The 22,403-nt window shown below is 32.2% G+C and overlaps 1 protein-coding gene across 1 annotated transcript; it reads left to right on the forward strand.

Annotated features, from left to right (window-relative positions):
• Positions 1 to 41: 41 nt before the first annotated feature.
• LOC140435060 (rhomboid-related protein 2-like) lies at positions 42 to 21,906 on the forward strand. Its single transcript, XM_072523745.1, has 6 exons — positions 42 to 194; positions 5,876 to 5,961; positions 10,398 to 10,600; positions 13,756 to 14,022; positions 16,849 to 17,059; positions 18,624 to 21,906. Exons 1-6 carry the CDS (start codon positions 170 to 172, stop codon positions 18,933 to 18,935), a joined length of 1,104 nt encoding a protein of 367 aa, XP_072379846.1. The 5' UTR covers positions 42 to 169; the 3' UTR covers positions 18,936 to 21,906.
• Positions 21,907 to 22,403: the final 497 nt, after the last annotated feature.

The raw sequence follows: 22,403 nt of genomic DNA on the forward strand, positions 1-22,403 counted from the left end.
GCGTAAAAATATGTTTATCTATCTCTTAATGTATTCTCGATATCTGTATATCTTGATTCTTAAATGATAAAATGATTAAATGAAAAAATGACTATAGATGTTTACTTCAATTAGTTTTTAATTATCTGTTAAGGTTAATTGGTGAAGATATTAATTTTAAGTAAAAATTATGTGGGAAAACCAAACTATACAAGGTAAATATAAGTTTTTCTCTTAAAGGCCAGTAATGTTGTATATGCTTAATGTTTTACTGACTACAATTATTACTCTTATTAAACTATTAAACTTTAATAACCAGCATTGTTTATTATTTTATTACTGTTATTATATCCCCTAGTTCTACTCTTTTCCCATGCATTTTTATATCTTATTTTCGTGCACTAGTATTTTATAGTTTGGCCTCGGACATATCGAATCTATTGCTTTTCTTCTTTTTATTAACCTCTTTTTACTTGAAACCTGATACAAGAATTGTGTTATCATCATCATCTTTTGCTCGACAATCCTCTGTTGATCCTGGCCTGCTCCAAGATTAGTCCTCATTCTGTTCGGTTTCTGCCATCTTCTGATCTCTAGTATCCCTAAGTCGGCCTCAACTTCATCTAACCACCCACCTAATTCGTGGTCAGTTGATCAGTTCCTAGTGCTTTATTATTTTTAAGCTTTTTAATGACTTGGGAAACCCTTTCAGTCGTAGGGTATCTTTCGTTTGGGTTGAATAAATTTTAATTATTTCGATCTGCTAAGGTATTATCTGCTTCTTCGATATAATGGCCGTTAAATTTTGCATCGAAAAATTCAACCCATGCATCGGTTCAAGATCGAGGCCGTATCACTTAGGATATTTGCTTCTCCATCCTTACAGCTCCCTATTCTTGGCTTAAACTCTTTACTCATTTTGTTTACATTTCTGTAGAACTTTCGAGCTTCGTTTTGAGTTCTTAGCCATACTATGTTTTCTAACTGCTTTTCTTCAAATTGCCTTTTTTTCTTCTATGTAATCTTTCTTCTTCTCTTCTTAGGGTCCGGTATTCCTCCTTTGCTCTTTTTGTGCATATAGCTTGATTTGTCTTTAGGTATACTTTATTTCTGTTATCTGTTGCTTCTTAACACTCCTCGTCAAACCATTCGTTTTGTCTAACTGGTTTGGTTTTCCCCAATATTCTCGATGTCTTCTCAGTTATTATGTTTCTTCCACATTTTCCCCCGCTTCCAGGCTCTCTATTTCCTCATCCATTTGTCTCCTATACTCTCTCGCAAAGATTTCAATGCGCAGATTATCAACATTAATTATGTCTTGTTTCATATGTTTATCCTTCTTTATGTTTGATATTCTTTCTCTGATTTTTGCCATTACAAGAAAGTGGTCACTATCTTGCTACAATAATATTATAAATAAATTCCAGATTATACGCATTTTGCTTATAATTTAGAATTTTTAATATGTTTAATATGTTTTCCTTGCCTTGCTTACTTCAATAATCTAGTTAAATCATTTTCGACTGAAGTACAGTTTCAAGTAGTTTTAGTCGTTAAATGATCATTAAAAGTTTTAGTTCATCAATAGGCAAAACGGGAAAATCGATTGTTAGTACCTATTCAAATACGAGACTGAATTAGAGCGTAGTCGAAAAATTTCGGGCCAATGCTTTTTAAATGCATTCATTTTTTTCGAATCCTGAGAAATCTAATAAACATTTTTGAAAAATTTAAACGCAGAATGAAAGATTACATTATTACCGAGGGCATAAAGTCCGTTAGAATAAACAAAAAGTTTCTTCTGAATGAGATATTTGAAATTAAAAATTGCCCTTTTCTCTTCTTTTTCACACTTACTAAAATTACTTTTACTTAGTAAAATAAACATTGAAGAAGTTTTCAGGGACTTTCGGCCTCGGTAATAATGTAGTCTTTCATTATACGTTTAAATTTTTCAAAAATATTTATTAGTTTTCTCAGGATTCGAAAAAAGGCCCAAAATTTTGCGCCTATGCTCTTGAGCTTAGTTAGTAGGTTATTTTAAATATCCAATATTTATTTATTTATTTATTTCAACAGTAGAACCATTTACAAATAAATAACAACAAATAGTAAAAAGTAAAGATCATGTACAATAAACATCAAAACAATAACAAAGAAACAAGTAAACAGTTAAAATTTGTACATTAAAACAGTATATCAAATCACAAAAGTTAAAAAAATATATATATAAAAAAAAAACATCATATATCTAGATTAGTAATTACATTCTTAAGTTGCCTTTTGAAAGCATTAATGTTTGGGCCGAAAGGATCCAATAGGAGGTCATTGCAAGAGCTGACCATTCTCGGCAAGGGAAACTGACGAACATAATCAGTCCTATGAAAAGGAATATAAAAGTATTTCCATAAAGTATTTCCAGCAAAATGATTATATTGGTGTAATTTACTTTAATGTTCATTTTCCATTTGTGACTCCTGCTGACCGTTTGGCGACTGAGAATAATTTTAAATTTATTTTTTGTGGTGCCTTAAATCGGAGAACACAGTCATCTAAGCGACGACGATCACGTTCGCGTCCAGGATGGGATCACGATCTGGGTTTCTGTAAAAAGCCAAAGCGAATATTACATCGGACCGATATCGACCTGCGATTTCAAATAGAGTCGGAAATATAGTTTATAAAATGTGCGATTTACAAGAAGAAGGATTGCAAAAATTTAATGAAAGCTATGCATAGGCATTCTATTGTTTCCCTTCACAAAAGCAGATATTTATGCAGATTATTTTGCAAAAAAAAAGAGATGTTTGTGTAGGTACATGAAATTAACCTGAGACGCAAGCAACAAGGAGAATTTTATAAATTGTATCCAGAACTTCGCAGAGATGAGGACCGTTCAATACATATTTTAGATACATAATTTTGAAAGTTTTGATGAAACTTTAGATCAGATATTCTATCACCAAATAAAAAACAAATTGTAGGGAACCAGTTGATGCTACAGAACGATTTTATTTTAAATACGTACGTTCTTGTAATCTGGGTTGGACAGATCGAACAATGTATAATATTTTTTACAATTTCAAGAAGCTTTTCGATATCCATTTTTATTTGCATCGACGCGACCAGCGATAAACGTAAACTGCTGCTTTCTGAACGCTAAACTATTTATATTATATCGCCATGATTGCCGTCAGAACGCTGGCTGCACAAATTCCTTTGATCGCCAGCAGGTCGCAACCAGTATGTCATATTGCGGTCGCCATCGTAAACGCCATCGCGTCGTGATCACTTAGGTGTGGTTTCCGCTTAACCCTTTAACGGGCAAAAATATGGAACTTTCAAATATTGCGTTTTTGGTAATAACTGGGTTTTGGGGAATATAATTTACCAAAAATTATTATCACATCATTTTGGTGGTAGTTTTTAATTTTGTGCGATACATATTTATAGCACTGAGCGTTCCCAGAAAAAAGTGATAAAAGTTTGGTGGTACAAATTTTTATACCATATCTAAGATACCCCATTTATATGGAAAAGCCAAGTTATATTATTATTATTATTATTATTATTATTATTATTATTATTATTATATTGTTTTAAATAATATAAACATTCAATATATCAAACATGAAATAAACATTTTTTAGCAACTAAATTATAAGGAACAAACCTAAAGTAAACCAACCTACTTAAAATTTAGACGAATGCAAATTTTTATTGCAAGTATCAAGCTGAGAAACTTAATTTTCAACAAGAATAAAGATGAAAACGCGTAAATCACTAAAGACATAAAACTGCGTCATATCCTGTTTAGTATTACAACGGCAGAATTTTCTTCTAATTCCTTTTATAAGTATAACCTTTTTGTATATATAACTTAATAGATTTTTGAGATAATTTCTAGAGAACTTAGTGAGTCAGTAATTATTAAGAAGTTAGTTTCAGAACATTTTGTAACGTGACATATGGCTTCATATATTGCAAAGAGTTCTCTTGTTAAAATAGTATTAGTCTCCGATAGTTTATATTTCTTTATTTAATTTCTTTGTTACAAAGGCAGATGCTACACAACGTTATGTTCTAGATCCATCTGTGAATAACTGTTTGAAGGAAGAAAATTGAGAAATTAAGATTTGATATTTAGAATTAATTAGATGACGATTGCTTTCTTTATTATTTTCTGATAATAGATCCAAATTTATGTGAGGAGAAGATTAGCCAAGGAGGGGAAGTTGGCATCTTGCTAGGATAGGTTTCGGGGACTTTAAGGTTTAATTCATTTATGATTCGTCTGCATCTTTCGTAAAAGGGAATGTGGGTTTTTGCATGCTGGACATTCGAGCAGCGAATGGTTTGGTGATATTGTAAAGAGTACCGCTTCGATGTATATGAGAGCATTAATTCCTGTCTTCTTAAATCTAATGGTAGTTCACTGAGTTCGGCCTGAAGACTTAAGATAGGGGTTGTTCTAAATGCACCGCTTATTATTCTAAGAGCATTATTTTGAATGGTGTCTAAAACTTTTAGAGTTGTTGTTGAAGCAGACGAGTAAGCGTATCATCCATAATCGATCTTGGAGCGGATCATATTTTTATATAATATGAGTAGAGTTCTACCGTCCGCTCCCCAGTTCGTACCAGAAAGACATTTCAAGAGGTTTAGTCTTTTTTGACATATAGCTGATATATATTTGATGTGGTCCTTCCATGTTAGAGCTTGATCAAATATTAAACCTAGATATTTAATTGTATTTACATATTCAAGTGTCTGACCCCCAAGTTTTAAAGTAGGTGTTTCTTTTATCTGTTTTGGTCTCTTTGAGAATATGATGCAGCGAGTTTTAGATGAAGCAAATGGAAAACCACTCCTTTCAGACCATGCTATAAATTTATCGAGTTGATCTTGTAGTAATTTGGCCATACGCTGTATATTGTTTCCATTTAAGAATATTATAAGATCATCCGCGTACAATCTCGCTTGAATGGGTGTGTTCATTAACTTGATTATATCATTAGTACCTATAAGGAAAAGCGTCGGGCTGATTACCGAGTCTTGGGTTGTACCATTTTTTTATATCTCACATTAGAAAGAAGACCGTTTACTTTTACCTTGAAATTTCTATTTAGGAGAAAAATTTTAATAAAAGCAAGTATATTTCCTTGATAGCCCCATGATTCCAGTCTTGAAATTATCTTGTAATGCCAAGTAATCAAATGCTTTGTGCACATAAAAATAAATTGCAATACATTTTTGGCTACTAAATTGTCGGTAGTCGATCTTAAAGGACGAAATCCAGATATTAATCAGTTGGTTATTTTCTTCCAAACACCACAATAAAGGTTTATATTTATAATTTAAAAAAAATTAAAAATATTATATATATATATATATATATATATATATATATATATATATATATATATATATATATATATATATATATATATATATATATATATATATATATGTACCGCACACCGCATTTCCGTTAAAAATTGACCTTCATCATAATGTGACAAAAATTGTGCTGTATTTAACATTAACATTAACTACCTTTAGTCTGCTTCAATATTATTCAAGGTAAGGTGTTTCCCAAACAGTACAAACTACGCTACTGATAAATAGAAACGTAGACTGTTAACCTTGCCGGATCTCATTTTATCGGTATAACCAATTTTTAAATTTGCCAAAACAAACATTGTTTTTGACATTTTGATATCATTTTAATCTCTACGTAAATTCCGTGAATAAAATGATCTAATGTATACTAACTTTGAATAGCTTTGTAGGTATCTTTAGTTATCAACACTGATAATAGGTACTATCAGTGAAGTTTTACATGACGGGTTTGTGTGTATTTTATTTTAACAGGATTTTGTTTCCTTTCCTATAGTTAAGATGTCTTCTAGTGATGAAAGTAAATCTACACAGGAAGAGAAGTCGGATCAAAATAAATACTATACGAGTGTATTTCGCAAGGTAAGTACTTTTTGTGTTAATTATAATTATAATTCATAGCAGTTTTTATTGTTCCGGCATTGAGTAATGAGTCATGTATAATAGAACCAGAATTACCGTTTTGAATAAAATCAGAAATCAGCTGTTTTCAACAATTTGGTTTTTAGCAATATTTATTCTTGGAATATTAGGGTTAGGCAATTGAATGTTTTTAGTTGTACTTTTATAAATCATGAATTAAAAGTAACTATGTTTTAATATGTTAAAATTACAAACATTTTATTACAATTTGAAAACTGGTTACCCATTTTACACGTTTTTACAATAATACAAACATTATGGAACATTATGTTCCAAAATTATTTTATTTTGTCATTTGTACTTTTTAAAATCTAATTACTGCGAAATAAATTACATTTTTGGAAATTTCAAATACTAGGTATATTTTGGTGGTTCGGTGTTCACATCGGAAGTCGTTTTCAAAATAAAATTTTGGTTTTAAATCAAAATTTTTAAAATGGTACACACAGTTTGTGACAGAAATAAACGCGTAATTATCTTCTTAGAAACTGTGTGTACCATTTTTGGACACAATGTTCATTTTTTTGCTTGACAGTCATCAGTCAATGAGTCAAGTAGTGTCAAAAAGTGTCAAAAAAACAGTTGGTACACAAGAACTTCTCACAGCATGCTAGACAAGATGTTCTAACACGTTTTGTTTCTTTTATAGCAAAGTTACATCCATTTCTATCACTATTAATTTTATAACATATTGTACAATTGCCTCTCTGTTCCACTACGGAAAGTTTGTGATTTCTTTCTTGGTTAACACGGCGATCATCCAAATTTTCAATCTGAAGATTTTGACTACAAAAAATTTCTGAGGCGATTTCTTCTCTAAATTTAGTGACACTTATTTTTTGTTTGTTATAGCCTCGTATGCAGTATGTGCATTTTTAATAGATGTATTAACCAAAAGTCCTATTTAGACTTTCCTATATTATTTAATACCCCTACGCACTGCTGATGAATATGATGCTTTTTATTATTATACCGCACGATTGTGGAAGGCTTTCTCACCACACCCTTTTTTGTTTGCACATCCACTATTTTAGGCATAGACTTTGTAGTGAGGAACATAACAGCTCTTTTGTCTTTTCATTTTCCAATTAATTATGACTTTACTGTTGCTGTGTCTCATGACTAATTCACCTCTTTTAAATTTAGCCTCACTTACTACTTTTGGATTATGCTTCCTGTTTTTTCTTTTCTTAGTGTGATCTATTAAATGTGTATCTTTGTTCAGAAGTTCGTGTGCTAAATTCACGCTAGTGTAATAATTATCTGTGCACAGAACGCGACCTGAATGTAAAAGTGGTTCCATAAGCTGTAGCACCATTTTTGTACCAATTGACTTTTCATTAGGTGTTTGCTCTTTTCCTGTATAAATTTTAAAATTGTAATGTGGAACCTTTCACTCCACACAACTTAAAAAATAATTTTACACCGTATTTGTGGCGCTTCCCGGTATATATTGACGAAAGCTCAGTCGTCCTCGAAAAGGAATCATCGTCTCATCTATACACACATTCTTGTCAGGAACATATGCTGATTGGAACTTCTTGATTAGCAATTCTTCTTTTAGTACCTATTAGTCTTTTAGATTAGCAAGCATTCTTTTCTTCGCACAGTTCTTTTATCCTCTGTTTTGTCTTGAATTATGAATCTTAAGATGCCGTATTTTTCTTAACGCATTATATCTCCGAGATATTGCAGTTTAACTTCTTTTATTGGCCTTTTAACTTATTTTTCTTTCTTCGTTATACTTAAAACTTACACGTTCGAAACGTGATCGTCCCATGAGGATTTCCGTTTTATCTCTCTTTGATATAGCCAACATTAGAATCATAGAATCAGTAGAATACATTTAAAATGTTTTTTTTTAGTTTGTTTTGTTACTAAAATTGCTTTTTAGACCGATAAAGTTAAGTTGTTTTTAATTTTAGATAGATGCATTTTATCATCTCATATACATTAATTTAATCTTGTTTTGTGTTTGATTGAATTGCAAATTTATAAGATTTTATATTTTAGTGGTTGGCTATATCCCATTAAAATGTGGTCCGGACGCTGAGTCTCTTTAAATTAATCCACATTTAAAATTGATTAAATTCTTATCACCTTATCAGTACGTATGTGTGGTCCCCTGTTGGGTATTTATGTGAGTCAACGAGAAATTATTTTTAATATCTAATTTTTATATATATATATATATATATATATATATAATTTATATATATATATATATATATATATATATATATATATATATATATATACAGGGTGGTCCTTAAGTAATTGTACAAAAAGAAACAGTGGTAAAGTAATTTTGAAATCTATTAGAAAATTAAATATAATTTCTAATTTTAATGAATTTTAATTACTAAATGTATGACAATAGCAAAAGATCCGCTCAGATGTAAGTTAGTGGATGAGAACAGCCCCATAGAACAGGTGATGCAATTCAGATATCTGGGCATAGATGTATCAAGCACACACGACCCAGTAAAGGACCTAAGGAGTCAGATCAACAAAGCATCCGCATTGTCGGGATGTCTGCGGCGATAGTTTGGTCAAATCCGTATATGCGCACAGTAAAATTAGAATCTACAAGACTTGCATACGACCGATCATGACATGGCATGGAAGTGCGAGAAGATACCAAAAAAACGAAACAGATGCTAAGGGTTGCCGAAATGAAAACCCTAAGAACAATAGTGGACAAAACAAGAAGAGACAGGGTGGAAATACAAACGTCAGAGAGCAGTGCAAAATTCAAGATATTGTAAGATGGGGAAGGCAGCGTAAGAGGATGGTACAATCATGTAAGACGAATGGATGAGAATAGACTCCCAAAAATTGCCCTAAAAAACAACCCGCCCGGTTCAAGACCTCCCGGAACACCACCTAAAAGATGGAGGGATAGTTGGTAATCTACCTCCCAGGAAATTAACCAGGGGCAGCTTAAGCATTAAACAGATCGAAAGATCTGGTTTATAGAGTTTTAATTCATATTTTTTTATATCTGGATACTTTTAATTTACAAATTAATTTTATTATTTGTGTCGTTTCAAACTTTATGCCTCTGCAATATTGTTTTCAAAACACATGGTTACCTTTCAATTTTGAAATATCCCTAATATTCTGCAATTTTGAATCTTTTTTGTGTCCCAAAATGGACATCTCAGCAAAATTCAGCTTTTTCGTATGATTTTTAGAGGTTAAGTGGCCTTTTTGGTCTCTGACGACTTGTGTATTTGCACGAAATTTGCGAATTTTGCAAATTTGATCGAAACTTGCAAATCTAAGAATGATTTCCATTCTCATATTAACTTCATAAAGAAGGATACTTTGGAACCATCGATAAATCTGGATCCTTTGACCCCACCAAGAGTTAGATTAACCAATAACTCGAACAGTCGATATCTTCTAGCAAGATTAAGAGAATCAGATATCTTGAAAGCCATTAAGCTACATCTTCTTTTTCTACACGACCAACCTACTTCAGTACTTACGAAGGATTCAATAACAGAAGCCTTAAACTCTTTTTGGCTTCTGAAGGACTTCTCACTAAGACTGAAGATATAAAAATCCTTCTAGAATTTAACGATGCCTATGGAATTGGTCCAACTGAGGCGGAAGCTAATCTTGCTGCTTTTAGGTTCTTTCTCACTTTGAAAAGAATTATGCATCTGCAAAAATCAAGGTAAAAGTTACTGAAATTACTATTCCGTTGCCTCTTCAACACGACATTTTTAAACAATACGACGTGTTCTGGGGGACTAGAAACCTCAAATTATTTTAGTGAGTACAACTTTAGCACGGTTCTAATTAATATTCGTTCTATAAGATATAAAACAAATGAATTATTTTTTACGTTACATTTTCTTCTAATATCTTCACTTCTCTTTCGACCTCTCAGCGTATTTCTGGTAATTCTTCTCAGTACTCTCATCTCTGCCGTTTCCAGTAGCCTTTGCGTTGTAGCTGTGTCGGGTCTTGTCTCCGAGGCATATTCCATTATTGGTCTTACACTGGCTTTATGAATTCTTGACTTCGTCTCAGTGTTAATGTGTCTGTTTCGCCATTTAGTGTTATTAAGGCATCATGCCAGTCTATTTGGTAACACCTTATGCTGTGAACCACTATCCCTTTGAACCCCTCTTCTTTCGGCTCCCTTTTTATTTTGCACGGGAGATTTTACAGTCTAAGGTAAACAAATTAAACTCTCCTTCTTTCCGCTGCTTTTTTTTATTTTGCATGGGAGATTTTACACTCTAAGGTAAACAAATTATTAATAATTGGATAACAATTTTTTTAGTTAATAGTAAAGTAACATAATCCATATATTTACCATTTTATGTTACTTTGCAAGTGTTTAATAAAATATTTTTCAGTTTGATAGGGATAAATCTGGCGGTGTAGAATTGAGTGAACTGGCTGAAACATTAGAGCTAGACGATGAAATACCAAGACACATATCAGAAAGAATTTTTAAAGCTGCTGACAAAAATAGAAATAACGTCTTAGATTTCAATGAATTTTACAACATGGTCAGAAATGCGTCCTACAAGGAAGTGTTTTCTAGATATATAAATTTGTAAGTACTTTGTTATATCATAATATATTTTTATATTCAAAAAATGATAAAATTAAATCTTAAACTTAGACAAGAATGTGATCCTTGTGATCAAAGTTATTTAATCGAACTTTGTAGTATCTAAGGGAAAGCAAGAATTATAAGAAATAATTAAAGATCATAATAGTGTATGCCCAAAACACTATACAAATAAAACTAGAATCATGAAAAACCAACCCGAATATCGCACATTTACTGTCGTATTAATAAAACATAGAACAAATATTAGAATGTATATGCTACAGATTGATGAGACAACTAAAGAAATCGACTAATAATATAAATAATAGAAGAAGGTTGTCTTAGCTAGGAAACCGGGAGGTCCCGGTTTACTTATCTTACATACCAAAAGGTAGAAAATACTGTCAGTATTTTAAAATAAGTGCCTTCAATCGATTCATTTTACATATTTTGCGAAAGATCAACTCAAAAAATAGTGAAAAACAAATTAAAAAATGAATAAAACTACGTAGCAAAATGTAAATGTACATTCGTTGGTTTTTATAGCAAGACAAAGTGTATTACCCTCAGAGCATTTGTTTACGTTAAGAAAAGGCTCAAAGCGATGACTGTTATTCAAGTGGACATTTTAACAATAAACACTCTTTTCCTGTTTGTGTTCAGAATTGGTCAGTGTACCACGATTTTAACTCTGAATTTAATCAACATGGATCAATTTTGGGATCATTGGATCATTTCAAAGGAGAAAGAAATCGTGAATACAATTAAACAAAGAAAGCTTGAATATCTAGGCCACATATTGAGACACGATAAGTACCGTCTACTGCAATTGATTGTCCAGGGAAAAATAGACAGTAAGCGAGGGCCAGGCAGGAGAAGACACTCGTGGCTCCAAAATCTGAGGAAGTGGTTCGGGCTCACATCGGTCGAACTATTCAGAAGCGCCGCAAATAAGATCAGAATTGCCATGTTAATAGCCAACGTTCGCAACGGACAGGGCACTTGAAGAAGAAGAAGATCAATTTTATACATAATGCAAATCCAAAAAAATCAAAAGTCATGAAAATCGGTCCAACCGTACCTGAGGTATAGATGGTGTAACCAAGACTTTTTATGACTGTATTTTATATAGTATTTGTAAATATATTTATTTTATATACATATGTAAATTTCAAAAGCGAAAGAAAAAAATCACCGGCAAATTACAGGATATGTTACAGAATATGAATTAGATGTGACAAATATACACTGGTTACTTATTTTATTTTAATTTAATTGATTGTTATATCATTTGTCATATAAAAGATTTAAAATAGTAAAAGATAAAAACTTAATGAATTTAATAAAAACAAAAAGTTTCTCCCCGGCGAGAAATCGCCCTGGAGTCGATATCCCGCGTAACAGACGGGGATACTGACCACTATCCTACCATGAATATAGTGAGAACTGATATTAGCAACGTAATAGTAGATTTGACCGACTTGAAAGATACACCTTTTAGATCAACATTCATTTTTTCTATAAACGTTAACAATATTTTAATGTCTGTTATTCGGGGTTGAGGCAAATCCAAAAACCAAATATCATTAAAATCGGTATAGCCGTTCTCTTGTTATAAATGGTAACACGATTTACGACTTTGTTTTGTTTTTGGAGATTGACAAATTACAGATGTCTATATCGTTCAAAAATGACCACTTTGGAATTAAAATCATGGAACCTGTATCATTTTCACGAAATCCATTGAATATTGCCAAATATTTGGGTGGAATCTTTTAAGCGGCCAACCCTGTATGTTATACAGGGTTGGCCGCTAACACATTTGTATGTGTTATGCGCCAAAACGTACTGATTACTTCGTCGTTATGCAGACGACAGATTACTGCAGTGTTGCAAAAAAAGTTTTTATCGTGGAGTACTATTTTCGGTCATACGGAAAAGGTCACGAAAACGGTCCAAGCTTAAAATCAGGTGCCATCGCATTTAGGCTAAGTTTATGAGACAGCCTCCTAGGAACAGCGTTATGTTAGCAGTTCTTGACAAGTTTCGTAATACGGGAAGTGTGCTTTGCCAACGTAAAGGTCACGTGAGTCGCAGTGACAGTCACAACCAACACGAATCACGGGTTTATTTTTTATTAAGTGCTGCAATTGCCGAAACGATGCCTCAGAAGAACATCACTAAAATTGAATATCAGTAATAGATTGCTACGTCGAATGTTCAAGAATATTGGTGGGTTTGCATACAAAATACAGACTGGACAGCATCTGAGTGCAGCTGATAAGCGCGTAAGAGTCGAATACTGCGTACATATATTGGCTGTGGATTATGAGAATACTTCATTCTTATTGAATATTTGGTTTTCCGATGAAAGCCATATTCATTTATGCGGATCTATTAACAAGCAGACAATACAGTTTCTTGGATTCGAACGCCCCGACGTAATCGTCGAGCACCCCCTTCACAGTGACCGTGTTACTATTTGGTGTGTTGTATCCGCATATGGCATATTGGACCCGAATTTCTTTAAAGCAAACGATGGAACGACGTTAACTGTTAATCAGGACCGGTGCATAGAACAGATGATCACGCCATTTCTACAGGCTCTTCAGCGATTCTGTCTTGCCAGGAACCTACGACTTAATCAACAATGGTTTCAGCTGGACGGGGGAACCTGTCACAGCCAGGGAGTCTCTTCGAATGCTGCGCAATCATTTTGGAGATCGCCTTAATTCACATGGCAGTAATTTTCCATACCCATCGTACTCACGAGACCTAACGCCATATAATGCGTATATATGGGGAATGCTGAAGGAGGCTGTTTTTCGTATCAATCCACCATCTGACATTCCAGAATTACGCACTAAAATTCAAGATTTTTTTTTGTGCCATTTAACAGCATTCGTTTACAGACATTATTAAGAACCTTCGTGAACACTACAAAAAAATGCTAAAAACTGAACGAAGAGCATCTTGAACATCTGTTTTATCGGGAACGTCGTCGTGAATAATCTTTTCAAGGTTATATCATGTATACTAAATATATAAATAATAATAAACATTTTAATATTTATTTCAGTACTGTTTATTTTGCCACATACTGTAAAACATAATGATACTTTGACAAATGTGCTTTATAGACTATGTTATTTTAGATATGTCCAATATGTCCTTCCAAAACAAAAACATCATCAAGTATGTACCGAACCCGATGGTTTATACGAACAAAAATATTCATGCTGGCCACCGCCCATAGCATTAATTATTATCTCAGCTATCGAATTGACATTTTTTATTATGAATGAAGATAATTATGAACCAAATGATGAAAAAAATTTTCATATAGGCAAAATTTTTATTTATGATCCTTATAAACGAGAAGAAGTTTGGAGATATTTAACATACATGTTTGTACATATAGGGTTAGTATAAATTATTTTAAATGCTCTTATTTTATAATTATCAATTTTTCTACTAGAACTCCTTTATATTAACTATTAAATTTAATAGGAGTACCTACCTACCCACAATTTTATTGAAAAATACGGTCACGCTTCAGAAGTCGTTCTCAAAATACAAATTAAACAAAATATTTTGTTTGTTACTTGGAAATTGGAAATAGAAAACAGGATTCTAAAATAGTAGTTTAAAAATAATTGTGGTTTACTTTCATTCATTTTTTTCAACTTTTTCATTTATTAACGATATGTAGGTAATATAAATTACAATAAGTAAGTATATTTTGTTTATTTATAGGTCACTTGCAGTAAAGTGCCCTATGGCAATTTTCTATTATTTTATAAGTTTAAAAAAAATTATTTGTAAGTTTGGGATGTACAAAAATAAAATAAATACTTAAGTCAAATTAAATAAACATATAAATAATTGCTTAATAATATGTGTTGCTTTAATCTTCGGTTTGGCCTCATAAGATTCTGTGCTAGGCCGCTAGGATAATTTTCTACTAGTGTGTCATATTTTTATGAGTAATTTACGATTTCTCCTTTGACAATTTTCATTTGAAAATCACAAGTAATGAAAGAATTAGGTACATACCAAGGTGCGGGGAGATTTTGATTGGAATATCTACAAGATATATATCTTCTTCTTCTTCTTACTCTTTATAAGCAGTTCTGCTTGTTCATTGGAGGATTAATACCTATTGGAAGGTTGTCACTCCATCTTTTGCATGGTCATCCTATAATTCTTCTGCCGATTGGCGACTTATCTCTTGCTATTTTGACGACGAGCAGAATGGGTCTCTCCCATTCTGCTTATGTGGTTATTACATTCTTTTTTTTTTCTATTTAGTGTCCATTTGTTTATACACTGTACGTTACATTTTCTTCTAATGTCTTCACTTCTCTTTCGATCTTTCAGCGTATTTCCTGCAATTATTCTCAGTACTCTCACCTCTGCCGTTTCCAGTAGCCTTTGTGTTGTGACTGTATTGGGTCTTGTTTCTGAGCCATAAGTCATTATTGGTCTTTAACTAGCTTTATCATGACTTAATCTCAATGTTAATGTGTATGTTTCGTCATATAGTGTTATTAAGGCATCTTGCCAGTCTATTTGCTTTTTGTACAAAGTATTTTATTTCCATTACTTGTTCAATACTGATACCATCAATTTCTATTTTACATCTGGTTAGTTCTTTGCTGGTTACTATCGTTTTAGTTTTCTGAGGTGATATTGTCATATTAAATTCTTTCGCTCTTATATTAAATCTGTGGAGCAATCTTTGCAGACTATCTTTATCTTGGGCTATCAATATTGCATCGTCTGTGTAAAAGAGTATTTTTACTTCTTTGTTCCCCATTCTGTATCCTATTATAGTGTTCATTGAGTCCTCCTGTCTTATTCCGCTGCCTATTTCTATAGGTTCTGTAAGTTGTCCATCTATTCTGACTTTCATTTTGTTGTTTTGGTAGATGTTTTCAATAGTTTTTATAACATTTAGGGGAACTTCTCTATTATATAGAAGATGGATTACATCTTTGAGTCTTCCTCCGTCAAATGCTTTCTTAGAGTCAATCAGACACAGAAATGCTAGTCTATGATACTCTAGTGATTTTTCAGTAATTTGCTTTATAACGAATATTGCATCTGTACACGATCTTCCACTACGAAAACCCTGTTGTTCATCTGCTAAACTTATCCTCTGATTCTAGATCTTGTAAACTTTTAGTTGTAAGTATTTAACAAGTTTATACCTCTGTAGTTTTCTGGCCGTTTTTTATCTCCTTTTTTTGAATAGTAGAACTAGTTTGCGGTAATTTTTGGTGTTATCAGTTCTAGCGTCGTTTGTTCTTCCCCTGCATAGAGATTTTTTAGGTAATCAATCCATGTATCCTTTTCTATATGTTTTAGTTCTATTAGTTCCTTTACCTCCGTTCTTTGACCTCTTATTAAGCGCTATATTTTCTTTTGCAGACCATAGAAATCATGTTCCATTTCTTTCGAAAAGCGTTCGCAGTGATCATTTTTTATTTTTCTTACAAGTTCATGTTTTCGTTTCTTATTTTCTTGTAATTATGGTATGCGTCTTGTGTTTTGGTTGACTTGTATTTCAGGTGAGCTTTTTCTTTTCTTTACCTTTTTCTTTAACTTCTGCAAAAGACCAGGGAGTTCTTCGCCTTGGGAATGATTTATTTTTAATTATATTTCTTTCGCCAAGAACTTCCTTTACCGATGCTAAAATATTAGACTTAATTTTTGCCCAGTTTTTTTCGATCCATCACTTTCTGTGATATGTGTTTATGCTTTTTTCGGTTATTCTTATTTGAAATAGGTATCTTGTGAGGTCATTCCGTAAGCTTTCGACTTTTATCTTTGTGGTGTATTCTGGTGTTTTGTTATCACATGTATGTGTTTTCATTTGATTTTGCACAAAACCAATTTATGATCGTTTCCTATTTCTGATAATGTTAGTGCTCTTACATCCAAGATTAGAGAGGTGTATGCGATATAATATAGTCTATCATAGATCTTTGTCCTCTAGTGTTTTCAAAAGTGTATTTGTATTGTTCTTTGTGAGGGAAAAATGTATTATTAATACGTATAATAAAGAATAATGATCAGAGTATTTAATTAATAAAAAAGTTGAGCGCCAACTATTTTTAGGAGAAAAATAGTAAAACAAAACGGAAGATATAAGTAAATTTCGCACTTAAAAAGAGCGTTATCGCTATGTAGCGCCATCTAATTTAGATGACAGAAATCTATGACTGATTAACTCTATTTTGCAGGTATACTCATCTAATTGTAAATTTAGTAGTCCAACTATTCCTTGGTTTTCCATTAGAAATGGTTCATAAATGGAGGGTGCTTACAGTGTACTTCGCAGGTGTCTTAGCTGGCTCTCTAGGTACTTCAGTCACTGATCCTCGTACCTACCTTGCTGGAGCCAGTGCCGGTGTTTACGCTCTTATAACTGGTCATATTGGAACGATATTTATGGTAAGTTTGTTTCTTTGAAGTTAATGATATTTAGATTAAAAAAATGTTGCACTAGTAAAATTTTCGCCTTTTAATATCTGACCCAATTTGACACTCTGACATTTTCCATCCGACACGCTCGGTAGTCCGACGCACCTCTCGTCGAGGTCGCCGCCGTGTCTGCTTGTACTGACTGAAACCTGTCGCGGCTATGAATCTCATTCTTACCGGATGCTTCATTTCGTGTGTTTTCTGTGAGCAGTTCCGTTCGATAGGGTTTTTAGATACAGATACAGTAATACTTAGTGCCAAACTTTTATTTAATTCGTTTAGAAAGTCAGTTCAATGGCGAGAACAAGTTTAAAACGGAAGCACAAAACGCTGATTTTTTCTTGAACATTTTTGTGGATTCCATTTTATAATTTTAATTTTAACTTGGAAGAACAAACAACCACTACTTAGAACAAACTACCACACTAGAACAGAACTTGAAAATGAGAATAATATTTGTATATTTTGTTTTTGATCTAACGTGACAAATGTGTCATAACTCATCTATACTGGTCAATGTCCTTAATATTTACTGACAATATTCCATAAAAATCTGATTATTGTCCATAATTTCCTACCAACATAAGAAAAATAAAACGAAACCTAAGGTTAAGTGACCATAACCGAATCTGTGAATGTGAAACAGCATCTGTCAGTTAAACTAGGGGTAAAGACATCGAGTTAGATTCTAACTCGATGGGTAAAGGTTACTTAACCCATATGGTTAACCACTGATTGTAAAACTGGCCGTAAAAGATAAATGGGATATTATTAAGAGATGCGAGTGTGGTGAAACTCTATCTGACCTCGAATCCGACTGCGATATCTAGATTCTATGATATTAGACGAGCTACAGTGTACGGTAATCCAAAAATGTCCGGACACCCATTTGGTCCCATACATGTCGGATTATCAAGGGACAACTGTACCGCATTTTTCGTTGTTTGTTTAATAGTCTTTTTGTTTATTCTTGTGCTACTCTTGTCGTTACTTGGTGATTCTTCTTCTCTGTCTGTAAGTGACTTCGATGTATGTGACCTTCTGAGATGTTGTTTAAAAAATGTGTTTGCTATTAAAGGTTTTTTTTCTACACAAAATTGTATAAAGTTATCTTTCATATTGTTTTTTGTGCCAAGACCATTATAAGATCGTAGCTGTCCATTCCACAAAGTCGTAATATTTGTTGACAGATATGAAAATTGTTAATGATAAACGGGATGAAGTTTTTTTAGTGGTCTACTCATAGATACATAATATAGTATATATATAAGTCTACTGTTCTTAAATATCGTGATATTGAAGGTACATTTTGTAATTTTTTTTGTATTTTTGGTCTTTTTCTTTCTGGAACACTTTCATTTGACTAAAAACTACTTATTTCATCACTACATAATTCAAAATTTTTATCCCTATCACTATCTTCGTCTGAAAAATCTTCTAAAAGCTTTTGCAAACGCTTCTACCATTGTTTTACTATGCTTTGTGGCATTTGACGTATTAAAATATATATATATATATTTTTTTTCATTTTTAGAACTGGAATGAAATGGATTTTCCATCAATTCAGCTGGGAATTTTTCTGCTTATTACATGTATAGATGTTGGTACTTCACTGTACAACAAGTTTTACTTGGAACTAAACGACAATATAGGATACGTTGCGCACGCTTCCGGTGCCATTGCTGGTCTGCTGGTAGGAATTTGGACCTTGAAGAATTTTGTACCTTCCAGAAGAGAAACTTATATATGGTGGGGTGCACTAACTGTTTACATTATATTTATGGGTATTCTTATATGTTTAAATATTTTCTGGACTGATCATTTTTTAACAGGTGCAAACACATGATGTATGATTATTTTAGCAATAATTTTGTTAAGACTGAATTACTACTGCCATATGGAAAGGGTTTAAAAATAGTAGAAAATGACATCATTTATGGTAATTTAAGATAAAGACTGAGAATTATGGTGTATGTAGATGATAAAATATTGTTTGTATGTATTGTATTGCTTACAAGAGGTAACACTACAATATTGTAAACTTTGCCTGGTTGGAGGAGCATTCCTCAAATGCAAAAACAGTACAGGAATATGCTTGATTAATTCTTTTTCAATTTAATAAATACATTAAAAATTTTCGGAATGTCTCACGAACCATGAATTCCATATGTAAGGTATGTGCAGGAAATATGGTCACCTTAAGATCTTTTGTCTGTATTTGGGGCCAAATTCAAGTTTTTATAAAGAGTAACTGTTATTACAGTTATATGGGTTATCTAGATATATATTTATTTTATAATTTTGAAAACAGTTATAAATATGCGATATTTATGGAGTAATTAAAAAAATACTGCTGTTGGCCATATTACCACATGGTGTCAGCAATATGGCCACTCTAAACTAAGTGAATTTTTATGGCTAACTGTAAAACACAACATCAAATACTTATAAAATAGTTTCAGAATAATTGTTAACAGTTTTATTAAATGTTAAGCAAATATAGTGTATAAACTTAAAAATATATTATTTTTCACTTAGGGCATAAGAATGTATCTATCTTGTCTTTGGCTATGAAACCCATGCACTCTTCGTGGATTTAAGTGCTGCATGTGCTACTTAGCCTTATATCAGTCATTTTTTCTTCTTCGTCTTCCTTGCATAATTCGCATAACCAAGATTCCTGTGTTTTTTTTTGTTCCCTTCTTCTTAGAAGGCAAGGATCTCCTTTTTTTGTTGCTTTGGGTAATTTTCGTAGCATTGACGAGTCCTTATCACCATGTATAATATCTGTATTGCCTTCAACATTTTTTAAATCGCTGGGTCTAAATACCAATCGCTACCAAATAATGACAACTGGAGCTCGACTATTGAGAGTTACTTTTATAGGCTTCTTGCTATTGTACTTGATCTTCAGGTGTTTGGAGCATATTTGTGAATGAAATATCCGAAGTAGAAGAACGAAAAGAGTTGCTACTATCAGTCCAGATAGGCATATTTTGAGGTTTTTTTCGGTTGTAATCCCGAAGTAGAATGACCACAGTAATATTTTCGTTGCAAGCTTTAAGTAGACGGGATACAATCATCTGTTTTATTACCAACGTTAGTGGGAATTCCACATCCTCTTTATCTTACTGATGTTCTAGGAGCAAATGCTGTCTCTAGGATAGCGTCTGGGTTGAACGAATAAATTCCTGCAGTTCACTGAGCTGTGTGTATGTGCATTTTATGTTTGAGTGCCTGTGCGCGGGTGTTTATGTGTGATTGTGTGCATAGGCGTAGCCGATTTTTTTTGTCTGGGTTCCAGTGCTAAAACTCTCACCTACACATGTACTTTTTTTAATATCCAACAACTATATTATTTTTGTGTAATGAAAAACAGTTTACAATATGTAGAAATATTTTTTTAAACTCAAAATATATTTTTTAGAACAGTAAATTTTTGAAACGAGTTACATTTGTTTTTATAATAAATTATTGCGTGATCATAAGAAAAATTTGAGTGGTCACATATAAAAAATACATTAAAAAATCAGATTTACATTATAAATTCATTGTAACAACATATTAGAATACCATTCGTGGCTGAAATGGTACGATTTTTTAAAATCCGTCAACTACACTATATTTACAGCAAGTTCTTGTTAAAAAGGCACCATTATTGCAAACGGTCTTGTAGCATTGTCGATCGAACTTTGGATTTTATTATGCTCAGCGTGCAACTTGTTACAGGAATTATAGAAAATTGTACCATTAGTTAAATATATTACTATACTAAGTTTCATATCTTATTTATTGATTTGGCTTTCATATCTTGATTTGGATTTCTTTTATGCGGCAGGTTTGCTCACTTAAACATATTACTATACTAAGTTTAATATCTCATTTATTTAATATTACTAAAAATGTTCACAGATTAGTTGTTTTTGGAAGTGAACGATCCCAATTTTTGCGCCCCGCGAAAGTTAGTGTGGGTTCCACGGCACCCGCTGTGGCTACGCCTATGAGTGTGTCTTATGTTCAATCGACATATTTAAAGTTCATGACAAGCTGTTGTCCCTATGTCATATTCTTAGGTGATTCACGGGTGTTTATTTGGTTATACCTGATTTTCACATATAACCTATTTTAGTCTCTGGTTCTTTATACCCATAGAAATTCCGTATTAACTAATTAAAGCTCTCTTTAAATATTTTTTAATAAATTTTTTATTTAATATCAGTCTTTTTTTGTTATTTGTTTACTTGTAATATGATTTTGACCGGATCTGCCATTGATGGCGCCAGAACCCCAAACCCGATGCTCTCAGATTGTCGAAGTGAAGTTGAAAGGATGTGAGCTGTATGAGTCTATTATAGGACAGTGTTTACCATTTAAGCTTTTTTCAATAATTTCAAAATAAAGTGTACTATTCAAAAATATATTTTATGTGTTTCTTTCTTGAGTAGTTAGAAATTAAACTATAGGTTAGGCATAAGCCGGAAGCAAAGTATAATTAAGTGAGTGAACAGAAAGGGAAAAAATAAGTTTTGCTATAATATTTTGTTATTATTTTGTATTAATTTATTTTATAATACTCTATAAAAATAAAAAATGTATTTAGTTATTTTTTTTTGTAATTAAATTTTTTTATATTATATACATATACATTTGCGTGATAGCAGCATACAATAACATTTTTTTGGGGTTTTTTTTGATAGTAAAAAACTAGGGGACAGTAAAAATCTGCATAAAAAATTTATTTGGTCCGTTTTGTTTGCTTAATCGTGTACAATTGAGAGCGGTGTTTTATAGATTGCAGAGAGTGCCCTAAAAACCTTTGCTCAATTATTCGCAACCGTACTTTGTCAAAATGAAACCTTAGATGAATTTTTAGAATATAAAGTTAGGTGTCTTGGGAAAAAGTAGTTAGTTAATAGAGGGATATTGATTCAAGTCAACTGTATATCTTATTTTTTTTATTTATGATTACTTTTCGCTTTTTTTTGCGTAATATACGGGTAATATTAAGGGAAACATTTCGACAAATTATTTCGACCATGTATAAAAATATTTTTTAGCCCTTTTACAAAAGATGTCTTAGCATGTTTCCAATTTAATAAGCTTTGAAATATAAATGATATTATGATATGACTTGTGAATTGCTTGTAATATTTCTTTTTAATTTTAATGTTTACAGATACAATATTTTTAATAAACATTCAGTATATGTATTTATATTTAATCTAATTATTTATTATACACTGTAGATGACACTAGCACTTTAAAATAGGTAATATTGTTGACCAATGTTATAACGTTGTGTCATACGTCAAAC

Source organism: Diabrotica undecimpunctata, chromosome 2 (genome assembly GCF_040954645.1).
Source record: "Diabrotica undecimpunctata isolate CICGRU chromosome 2, icDiaUnde3, whole genome shotgun sequence".
NCBI classification, from domain to species: Eukaryota; Metazoa; Arthropoda; class Insecta; order Coleoptera; family Chrysomelidae; genus Diabrotica; species Diabrotica undecimpunctata.

Coding starts and splice junctions, on each gene's coding strand:
- LOC140435060 (XM_072523745.1), top strand. CDS start 170: ATGTGGGAAAACCAAACTATACAAG. Junction 10,601..13,755: donor TTTTCTAGATATATAAATTT/GTAAGTACTTTG, acceptor ATGTTATTTTAG/ATATGTCCAATATGTCCTTC. Junction 17,060..18,623: donor ATATTGGAACGATATTTATG/GTAAGTTTGTTT, acceptor TTTCATTTTTAG/AACTGGAATGAAATGGATTT.